The following is an 11,813-nucleotide window of genomic DNA, read 5'->3' as shown; positions in this document are numbered from 1 at the left end:
AGTGGTTTAGAAAATGGATGGATGATGAAGTGTCTCCCATCACAATGGTTGTCTAGCTCACCACAGTCGTCATCTTCTGACTCTGGTAAAGAGTTGGATCAGTAGCTACATTAATGTCAGCGTGAATTTAGTCCAGAGGTTGAATCAGACTTTTTAAACTGTAGATAGCATCAACATATCAAGCCTCATAAATTAAATTTATATGTACTTCTGCATTGAATGATGTAGACTTCAGACTGCAGCCCCCCCCCCCCCCCCCCCCCTTTTTTTCAGTATAAACCACATCTGTAAATCCTACTTTAATGGCCACATGGATTATTTTCCCAGGCACACATGCAGACTCCAGTACAGTTTCTGATCCCAGTCTCTGACCCTCTCCTCAGCTCAGTGCAGCTCACACTGTATTTACCGGTGGTTTGGAGGCGGGTCTGCTCCATTGTCCGTCGCTTTTTGGATCCATTCACTCTGTAACACGCTGGTCCACAACCAGTGGACTGAAGTTTTTCAGCTTTGTTTGGGGGGAAGTCTCGTGTCACTGCTGCCTGGTCCTGCGAATGTGCCTGGTCGTTACCTGGGACTTCTTTCCTCTCGCAGTGCTGTTCTGAATCTGCTGCAGGAGACATGTGGCACCGTTTGTCTCTGCTGCTCCTGTGCTGTGCTCTGACCGGACTCGATGCTCTGGATGCGGACAGGATTGACAAAATGCCGCCGACCGACGATCCGGTGGCGGGTCAAAAAGCGGAGCAGGACGCTGCTCCCTCCGCGGCGGCCAGCGCGGAGTCGGGTCCCCGAGAGGAACAGCAGCGGCCCGCGGGTATAGACGCTCCTGCTGCGGGTGCAAAGGGGAGAGTGGAGCGGCCCACCGCCGAGCCTCTGGAGGATGAGCTGGACAACCAGGAGAACATCATCAGCCAGGTCAGTGACATGTGTTCTTGGACACATCTCATCTGTCGCCAAACTTAATTTCAGAAAACTCAAACTGTGTTCGACTGGACTGAGAGGCACTAATTTGAGCAGACCAATCCAATGTGTCCAAATTAACATTTCTTCCTCCTGTTTTATTGCCATGATCATCCTAGTTCATTAGATGTGTTCATCGGTCGTAATATTGTATAGATACGTAATTAATCTATTATTGTATTGAATATTTTTAATGTCTTATAACATACAGCACATATGAACTGAATAATCTGCACAACACATACCCCGACATCTGGAGCCTGCAGGCCTGTTACAGTAGTTGTACCTGGAGGAGATGTATGCATGACAGATAAAACTGTGCTTTACTGAAAATGATTAGAAAGATCAGATTTCAATTCCCACTCTCTTATAACACCTCACTTGATCTCAAGTCTTGTGTGTCAGGTCACTCCTCAGTGGTGAACCCATTTGGAGCAACGAAATAGTCCCATTCACTTAATTTAGCACGAAAATAAATCCCTCATGTGGAATCAAAGCACTTGTTCTTTTTTTTGGTTGCAAATCTGCAATCTCTCACTTACTATATGAAAAGTGATTGTGCTATGTAGACACAGCACTTTTTACTCTGCCATTTAAACACAGGCCAAAATCCCACAGTTTGTCAGTTCAGCTTAAATGACGTGGTAAATCAGGTCCAGAGCTTGTGTGTGTGTTTGTGTGTGTGTGTGTGTATGTGTGTGTGTACCATGGTAACAGTTTGCATCCCTCTGGCGGTTGGTTATATAACATCCTTCAAACTGTAAGAGCTCCAAACCAAAAAGGCCCTGTTTGTAAACGCATGTGTCTTTCTTCTTCCCAGGCAGCTCACCACCGCTGCAGCTGCACATCATCACTCACGCTGCTATACCCTGCTTCCTTTTTAGCTCTCATTCATGTCCTTATAGCTAAAACACAGCATATAATAATACATAGCATTGAGTCCACATTCAGATTAATTATTTCTTCAATGTTTCCTCCCATCGGAGTGAGTTGAAAAGTTCTTACAGAGCAAGAATCACAAACTCTGTCCCTCTCTCTTTCAGCTGCTGGGTGATTACGACAAAGTAAAGACTGTGTCATCAGGCTCCGATTGTTTGTGCCGCTGCATTGTTCGACCAATCAAGCGCTCTGACTGCAGCCGTATCCCTGACAGTGGCCCGACATCGCTGTCCCAGGATTTTTACACTGTGGAGACGGTTACCAAGGGAACAGACTGCAAGAAGTGTGTGTGCATGGTGCCGCCTTCAGCTGTCAACCCGTGTGAGGGAGACTACAGGTTTAAAAAACTGCAGGAGGCCAGCAAGGATGACATAAAGGTAGAAACAAGTGTGAAATGGAAAGTTATTCTATATCTATTGGCTACAAAGATCAGTCAATCTTCTGAAGTAGTTCGGAGTTTGAGCATTATTTGAAGATGTCGTTTACAATCACAATCAAAGCGTATTCTTTCTCTCTGCTTTTTTCTGTGTCCCGCATTTTCTATCTGGTAAGCTGGCAACTATTATGGACTTGTTGGAGGGCTCTCTGTATGGAATGGACTTGTTAAAGCTCCACTCTGTCACCACCAAACTGCTGACCAAGATGGACAACATGGAAAAAGTGAGGACACACACACACACACGCACACACACGCTTTTCACTGCTTATTTGCAGGACCTTGTGTGCAGAGCTTCAGTCGGTTTATAAAAAACACTGTTGGTGCAGAGAAACATTTTTGTGTTAAATCCACCTTGTTTATCTGCTATTAAGATTTTATGGTCAGTGTTTTCATGAAAGAAAACTGGATTTGCTTTACTTCAAGTATTTGGTTTATAGATAAGATTGAATGATTAACTGAACTGGTGTTATTTTTTCATAATTTGTATGTATGAATTTTCACAATCTTTAGATCCAAGTTTGCAACTTTTCGAAATAAAGGCTCTCAGATCAATATGGAGCAGTTGTGCTTATACTTTGAAGACAGCTTGTCAAAGAGGGCGTGATTATATGAATGATGCTGGCCTGAGATCACCCGTGAATTTCTGTGTCAGCCCAATATGGTGAAGGAAAACAGATTAAATCCTCATAATGAGCAGACGGGCCAGATATTATTGGCCACAGCCCACATATCTCACAAGATATGCGTTCCTCAGACAGACAGATATTTCTGGAATTAGGAGCTAGATAGCAGCTCTGACAAAAAAAAATGGATGGATTAATCTATGTTGCCTACATTTTCATTACTAACTGCAATATTAAATATATGTAATCTAATTAGTAACATTCATATGTATCTTTTTTGGTTGAAGATCCCTAGATGCCATAAAATCCCCATGTTTGTCTTTTTGCATTGTGGTAAGATTCAAGTATGATTCATTTGAAGATGATTGCCTTGCACTCAAAGGGAATGTCACTCCTTAGAGTTTAAGGCTGTGACCATAAACGGCAACGTTCAATCAGTGTCTGGCTGGAAACCTCTTTTCATCTGTCATCTCTCTCTCTCCCTTTATTTTACTGGAGTTCATGTAACTCTAGACTCTTGACTGTTGTGAAATTCTACGGAGAGCTGGAGATCTGTCACCATTAATGTGACCGTTAAGATCGTGTTCCATTAAGACCATTTTTTCTATTAACCTTGATGACTGATGGAGGATACTGTTACTTATTTGATTTGTTAATGAAGAACAGTGGCCTCTTCCCGTTGCTTTACATCAATCCACGCATGTGTGACCAGGCTGTGAGACACATAGTTTCAGCCTAATATAACCTGTTTGTATTCTAATTGATTGGATCTGTGCCCATTCACTTGTTTACTGGTATGTAGATTTGCTTGCAGACAGTTTAATGCAAATTGTGCTTTTAAAGGTAACTGTAGGTTAAATTGTTGCCCTTTATGTGTGCTCTCCAGGCCTTTGCACATAACTTTACAGAGAGAGCAAGAGAGAAAGAGCGTGCAATGGACAGGGCAAAAGAGAAAGAGAAGGAGAAGAAGGCCCAGCAGAAGAAAAAGAAAGTGACTGATCATGCAGGACAGAAGAATCGTGCCCCTGCCTCAGCTTGCAAACAGGTATTCATTATCCTGATCTATTGCCCCTCTGTCCGTTCTCGGAGAGGGATCCTTTACTTTTGACTGTCCCAGAGGTGCCTGTGTTTTTCCCTGATTTAAAGTTTTTCCTCACACTAGTCAGAGGGTAAGGACGAAGGATGTTGCACCATATAAAGATTGTTAAGCCCTACTAAATGGTAACTTTGGTGATGTTGCTCGTGCTGTTGCAGAAGAATAATGACGTTCAACCTAAGAAAAACCAACAGCCAGATGTTCTGGAACAACAAGAGCCAACCAGCAACAAGACAGCAAGTCAAAAGCCAGTCAAAGAGAAGAACAGCATGGTCGTTAAGGGCATGACCTTCTATAAGGCAGAAGAAGAGAGCTATAAGACGAAGGAGAGAGGGAGGGCAAAGAATAGTAAGTCTGGTGCATCTCTTATGATTGATATCCCAACAACTATTAAAGTGAATTGAGGCTGAAGCAAAAATAAATGTCCTGTCTTATTTCCTCCTCTTCCAGCGACTCTGACTGCACATACTTCATGGGACCTACTGATTTCTGACCAGCTCCCACCCGACAGGACTTTCCCCATCCAGGATCCAGGTCCTGCGCCCACTGTGAGCACAGGACCAGACAGTGGGGAGGCATCAAGGAGAGTAAGCAGTCAAGCACCAACCGAGCCGTCAACCGATCATCCCACCACCACCCAACAAACCACCACTACAGCCAAACCAGCCCCCACCACCATAAAAGCAACGACTGCAGTAACCACTTCCCCGGCTCCCAACCCAACAACAGCCAAACTGACAACTTCCCAACAAACTACAACTACAACTACAACAAAGGCTGCTACACCTCTCACCCAGCACAGGACCTCAGCTTCAAGTTCTAATTTAAGTCCACCTGTTGATGCGTCTCCCACAGCAGGGTCTGAGCAGGAACCCAAAAGACGTCTTAGCTGGACGGAGAGCCCTAAGGACCAGCCGAAGACCACCAAGAAGCCTGGTAAAGACACATGTAGAACACTAGTTTATCAGTTACTGAGTGCATGTATTTATAATTGAGATCCTGTGATGTTCCTGACTCATGCATGTGTTCTTGCAGGAATGTGTAAGGACACAGTAGCCAGCCTCTCTGATCCGGTCGAGCACAACTCCTACGGCCTAAGTGACGGAGCCTGGATGAGAGATGCACGCGGCCATGGCAACGTCATCTACCTGACCAGCGGGCTCTATGGCAGCAACCTGCAAGAGTTCAGAGACATGGACACCTTCAAATCAGGTTGTTTGTGTGGGTGTGTGTGTGTGTATGTGTGTGTGTGTGTGTGTGTGTGTGTGTGTGCGTGTGTCTATGTGGAGGTGAAATAACTGTTATATACTGTTATATAATTTCCTTATTTTTGTCCTGACACATATTTTACAGTGCTACTACACACAGGGTCTTAAAAAGTCTAAATATAATAATCTGAACCCTTTTCAAACTGTCTCTTTTGTTGCTCTTAAGAATAGCTTTTTTAATGTTTTTGAGTTATGATTAGATTGTAATGCCTCCGTGTTGTAGTTCTTTGTCCACAATACTGTCACTAGAAAAAAACAAGAACAAGACTAATGTGGGTTCGTTAGAATTAATAACAGTACATTCTGCCTGGCTGAGGGAAAGACTATGGATATGGACTCATATTCTGGGACTCAGCTACAGTATCTATTATACTTGACATAGGTCTTAAATTTTATTATGGTCTTAAAAAGTCTGAAATTCAACTTGACGAAACCTGATGTATTTGTTCCTGTTGGTAGCAGCTCCTGTTTGGATCCACGTTGTGCTTTGTTTCACTCGTTTGTTGTCACGTGTAATTCTGACCGGCTGTATGTGTTCTGCTTGTTCATCCTGCTCAGGTCAGGCGAGTAATTCATACAAGCTGCCCTATAGTTTCACCGGCACGGGCCACGTCGTGTTTAATGGGGCTTTCTACTACAACCGTGCGTTCAGCAGGGATGTCATCAGATACGACCTGAGGCACCGATATGTCGCCGCCTGGACCACGCTGCACGATGCGATACTGGAGGAGCAAGCTCACAGAACGCAAACTGAAGTAAGAATCGTTGAGCATGGTAATTGTGATGTAACCCCACAGGAGACCCTGCATGATGATTTACTCGAAGAATACAAAGGACAGGTCACCTTCACGGACCTGAAAAGTTCAGAGAGGGAACAAAAGCACTACAAATCACTGTAGGGCTCAAAAGGGCAGATTGTGAGGAATAGGTGTTTTTGTAGTTTTGATCCATGTTAAATTAAATTCACCTCAATCTTATATATGTCTAGGTTATACCAGCCCCTTACCCCAATGAAAGTGAGAAAGAATCTTAAAAGGAATACTTTTGGGCATTTGGGGAATTTATCTGATTTGTTTCTGAGAGTGAGATGGTAGGGTCAACACCAGCATCATGCATTAAATACACACAGCTCTATGGGTGGAGGTGGTTATCTCATCCAAATTATTAGATGAGTACTGTCATCCTTTAATATTCTTGCTCCAGGAGCAATCAACTTGTGGTGAGTGAGCGGAAACAGACCAGCGTTGACTTAGTGTTTCAAATCCATTCTTTTTATTGTGAGTAGTTTGTAAAGGTTTCTTAAAAAGGAAGATAACATACAATATAATATCAAGCAACATGCATCCATCTTGCATGCAGTGACCTAACAAACAATTACAATGATGCTTTCAAATTCACCTATTAAATATAAAAATCTATTACCTAAATATCAACCCACTATAGATCTGTTCACTGTTCACTGATCAAACATTTTTCATTCACACATACCAAACTTTTGAATATGAGGCCTTCAAGGTGTCTTTGTTCAGGAAGAGTGAACCAGGTGAGCTGGCTTCCTGTATACAGTCTGTGGGTGAAGCCACAGGAGGCCCTAAGCCGGGTAAGGGGAGGAGGGGAAGAAAGACAGGATGTTGTACATGTTAGCTTAGCCTTAAGACTTGAAGCAAGGACAAAACAGCTTGCTCTATCCAAATGTCATCAGAAGTAATAAACAACTTTTAAGCTCAAAACATTTGAGTGTGACACACTCAGTAACTCTTAATAGACAGTTACCACTGTGACGTATTTGCAACATGGGGAGCCCACCATTATGAAAATTATGAATATAGAAAATGGTTTTAGAGGCTTATTAGAATTCAGGTGGTGATAGGCAAGGCAGTGTCGTTTCTATAGAGCCTTTCAGGCATAACAAGTACTTTACAGAAGCTGAAGTGCAGTAGAGAAACCAATCAATTCAAGACACTGGACAACATTAGTGTTTAAGTTAGTTTTGAAAGGGTCTAATGTTAATTCTCATTGATTCTTAGGAGGTAGGTTTCACCTGCAAACAGATTCACAGCTTAAAAATAGCTTTTCTCGTGTTCAGCTCTGACCTAAAGATTTCTATCTTTAAATAATCACAGAACGTTTTGCTGCATCTAGTTATTATCTTGCTGTAGGCGTTGACACAGTGAGTCTATGGGACAAATGGTAAGAGAGCTACGTACATCTGGGTGGGATATGTGTAACTATGATAAACACTTATTGTTAGGTTGAGGAAGGTGGGTTTTTGTTGGAGAGTCATTCTTGCCCCTGACTAAACTTAGCAGACCATTTTCCAGCTCCAACTCCAGGCTTATAAATAAGAAATGGAAATAATAATAAGTAGTATAAAGCAATTTCCCCAAAATTGAATATACTTTAGTGGTTTTAAACCTGAATTCTTTTATTTTTCAAACTGCATCCTATGTTTATACATGTAGGTGTGTAAATGGATGGTACAAAATCTTGTGTTAAACTTGTGGCTCTTTTTTTCCCAGGTGGAGTTTGCTGTGGATGAGTCTGGCCTGTGGTTACTCTACCCTGCTCTGGACACAGAGGGCTTTCACCAGGAAGTAATCCTGCTAACCCATCTCCATCCCCGCGACCTTCAGCCAATACGGAGCTTCCGCACAGGTCTTCGGCGTGGTCGCTACGGAAATAGCTTCCTGGTTTGTGGCGTGCTCTATGCTGTGAACAGTATGGAGCACCGCTACGCCAACGTGACTTATGCCTATGACACGCACACGCTCACACACACCGTGCCGAGCCTTGCCTTCACAAACATGCATGCGCACACTTCACAACTGGCTTACTGCCCATTGGACAAGAAACTGTACGCTTGGGATGATGGACATCAGATGATGTATGATGTCATCTTTGCTTATTAGCACAATGAAGGGACACAGGATGGAAGAAGTGATGGCAGCAGGGATGGTCAACAGAAGAATGGATGAGTTCAAGTCATAGCTGAGGACAGAAGATTAGCTGAACAGATCATTGTTTTTTTATGGATCAGCCTAAGTGAATGTATTTTAGTATCAACCGCAACTGCTGCTCTACAACACACACCAAAGTCAGTTTTAACCAGCCAGGACCCCATTAACCATGATCTCTCTCCAGGTTAAGCAGGTTTTCCTTGTAGGCTCTTAAATGTCCACAGCAGCACTATAGAGCTTCTCTGCGTCAGTTGTCAGGGGTGCTGGAGATGATGCCAAATACATTTAACTTTCCTTAGCATAAAGCCTGGAATGTTCCAGTATCAAAACGAAGTGTAATAAACAGTGCAAAATACAGCATTCAGCTAGTTTAGGAAAGTAAATTCTGATTGATTTAGCTGCTGTTTGAGCCAGATGTTATCTAACTTTAATGAAAACTAAAATAATGCAGCAGTGAGTCATGTAAACTTCGTGAATATGAAAAAGACAGATGTACCTTCGGGAATGTTTGCTTTCAGCCGTCAGATGTTGAGAAAAAAGAAGTAGAGGAGGACATCAGCATAATTTAAGGGAATTGTTCAGTTATTTAGTGCTTTTGTTTTAGATTTAGTTTTTTAATCTAACCACTATTGCTCATTGTACATTAAACATAAGCAACAATAGCATTTAGATGTAAAAATGTAAATAGATCATGAAGGTTTGTTTTCTCCTACAGATTTCGCAGCATCTGAAGGTGATCTTATCCTCTTCCAAATGGGTTTGAGGTCCCTGTTAATAAAGAATCCCTTTTAAGAGCATTGTCAGTCACAACGCCTTTGGGAAATATGGTTGTAAAGCTGTTTTTATAATAACCTTGTTCTCAAGATTCCCGCAGAGTAGCACTCACAATATTATACTTTTGTATACTCTTCTGGTAATGAAAAAAGATACGGACACTCAAATTCAGGTTCAGTGTATTAATTAGTCTATACTGTATGTTTTTATAATGAATATTTGCCTATTTACCATCGATCCTGACAGATAATGTTCCCATCCTGAGCGTTAGGACAGCAGGGAATGGAAGCTCTTAACCCTGTTACTGTCAGTACTTCATGATTGAGGCTCAGTCCTTCCAAACTAATTTCACGCTGACACATGCTCCACATGCAGCTCCCAAGACAAGGTTGATTTCAACTGCTGTACTACAAGTTAGACTTTTTGGTCCGATAATTTATAATAAAATGTTAAAACAAATATTTTTCCCTTTCATGGTGTTTCTGTCCCACTCCCCTGCCCGTCTTGTGCAGCTTGCTGTGGACATTACTTTTAGGGTTGATTTAGTTTTCCTGGAAACAGCAGCGCTACTGGAATAATCCCAGGGTGGAAAATAAGACCCAGCTCTGACTGAATACTCAGGACACAAACCAGACCTTCTGCATATTTAAGGGCCTTGCAAAGATACAGATAGAGCCATGGGCAGCTGTGCAAAATTGAGACTGTACCTCAATCAACCTTTGTATTTCAATTCAAGCAGTGGTTTGGATCATATCTCTTTAAATTGGATCAGTTCTAATAAACTCAAAACAAGAACTTTAATTATCAAAATGAGGACAATTGCATGTTTTCAAAGTTAGTGAGCAAATATGGAGTTAAGAAAGAGTCCAGTCATCCTTGCAGCTTCTGACACATGGTGTCTGCGGGGTTTGAGGTTGGGGGGTTGGGTGACCACCAAGCAGGATGCAGAGCAGAAAGATGCCCATTCATGTCCACCATACTCAAAAAGACCCACTGAGTCTTATGAATGTATGTGTGTGTCCTCTGTTAGTTTTCAAACTAAATGTCTGAAAGCATGAGGACCACACATACACACACACACACACACACACACACACACACACACACACACACACACACACACACACACACACACACACACACACACAGCAGGGGTATCTGATCTGTATATGCATTCTTGACTTCCAATGAACAACGAAATCTGTACCAAGAAAGAAAAAGGAAGAAAGAAAGAGAAGATTAAGGATGGTGTTTATCATGGAGATCATGGGCCTTTGGTTCATTAATAGTGTCACTCACAGGTCATTTAACTATAGCCAAGGAAGTGAAAGTCAGTGAAAAGGGGAATGAAAGAAAGGATAAAGGTTCATGCAAGGGAAACAAGTCGTCCAACCTAAATGACCATCATGAAATAGGGCAGCAGGCAAACCAGACTTATTATCATGATTAGAGGATTAAGACAAGGCCATTTATTAGGTTTGGGCATAAAGTGTTAAGTTTAGAGGGCCTTCGCTGTCATGGCTACTAAACTAAACATGTGGTTAGGGTTTTGGAAAGGTCATGGTTAGAAAAACAACAATGACTTGGTTTTCAAGTGGTAAATGAACAGCGGTGCCCTCCGTTACAGTTCTGTGTTTTGTTGACTCATCCATCCACCACAACCTCCTCCTGACACAGTCTCCCTCTCTGGTTCCCATAATAATAACTATGGCCACAGAAACATGTCAGTTGTGTCATGATATGCTCTGTTCATGGTGGTCAGGTTTTAAGGGGAGGAAAGTCAAGAAAAGGAGAGAAAATGAGAAGGAGGCATGTGAAGGTCAAAAGTCACAGAAAAGATGGAGGAGTAAGGGACAAAACACGATCATGCCACTTTGAATTTTATCTTAAAAATAAATATAGATTGTATTTTACATCTTTAAGCTTGATTTCTGGTTAATGGCTGACACTGGTATGTGGGTGTGCTATGTATTTTGAAACTCGCTGCAGATTTTCAGAATAGTGGTCTGGTGCAGGAGGCTGAGGCAGACAAGAGTGATATAATAGTGGAGGTATGATGGAATAAAAAGCAGAGATGGTTTTCCTCCATTGATTTTTCATTGGAATGTGCCATGTAGACTTTCCTTGGAACTGTGGATCTGTGCAATCTTGACCTGAGTGAAGAAAGAAATTAAACACTTTTGTCAGTCCACGCCTCCCATTTAGATTTTCAGATTGTATCATTTTAATAGAACACAGATGTAAATTGACATAACTGATGATTAAAGAGTCTAGAACAGATGTTCCAGAAGAGTTAGATATTCCACTGCCGTTAAAGACGTAGAAGAGTTCTGGTTATTGTCAATAAGTTTGGCTATTGCTTCCTACCAAATGATATTGCATTAATAGCTATTTATTATCAGAAATGTTACAGGTTCAGTATCGGACTTTATCGTTTTACTTGCCAAGACATGTCTCTAACAATGACAACACTGTTAACAATGTTAACTATTTCTATCACTTCTGTGCTTCCACTGCAGTTTGCTAACCAAGTAGTCAGGCCCAGCTCAGCCTGTCTGTCTTGTCACTTTCCCATAGTGAGGCACTTTAGGCCCTGGAGAAGTGTTGCTGCTCAGAAGGCTCATTATAAGCTCTTATCTTGGCCAGCAACTAATCACCAGTGTACATCTTCAACATATTTGATAAGCTTATACCACATCTAAAGAAGATGTTACAATATTTGAATGGGACTTTGTGTGGACTTCAGCACAAATTCCT

At 42.0% G+C, this 11,813-nt stretch overlaps 1 protein-coding gene across 1 annotated transcript; it reads left to right on the top strand.

The window, feature by feature from the left end:
- The first annotated feature begins 415 nt into the window (after positions 1 to 415).
- On the top strand, positions 416 to 9,483 carry olfml2bb (olfactomedin-like 2Bb). Its single transcript, XM_062403530.1, has 9 exons — positions 416 to 915; positions 2,004 to 2,276; positions 2,452 to 2,559; positions 3,848 to 4,006; positions 4,216 to 4,405; positions 4,508 to 4,993; positions 5,093 to 5,269; positions 5,884 to 6,080; positions 7,845 to 9,483. The coding sequence occupies exons 1-9, from the start codon at positions 622 to 624 to the stop codon at positions 8,232 to 8,234; spliced, it is 2,274 nt and encodes a 757-aa protein (XP_062259514.1). The 5' UTR covers positions 416 to 621; the 3' UTR covers positions 8,235 to 9,483.
- Positions 9,484 to 11,813: the final 2,330 nt, after the last annotated feature.

This window comes from Platichthys flesus, chromosome 14, assembly GCF_949316205.1.
Source record: "Platichthys flesus chromosome 14, fPlaFle2.1, whole genome shotgun sequence".
NCBI classification, from domain to species: Eukaryota; Metazoa; Chordata; class Actinopteri; order Pleuronectiformes; family Pleuronectidae; genus Platichthys; species Platichthys flesus.
This window is presented reverse-complemented; position numbering and strand designations above follow the sequence as displayed.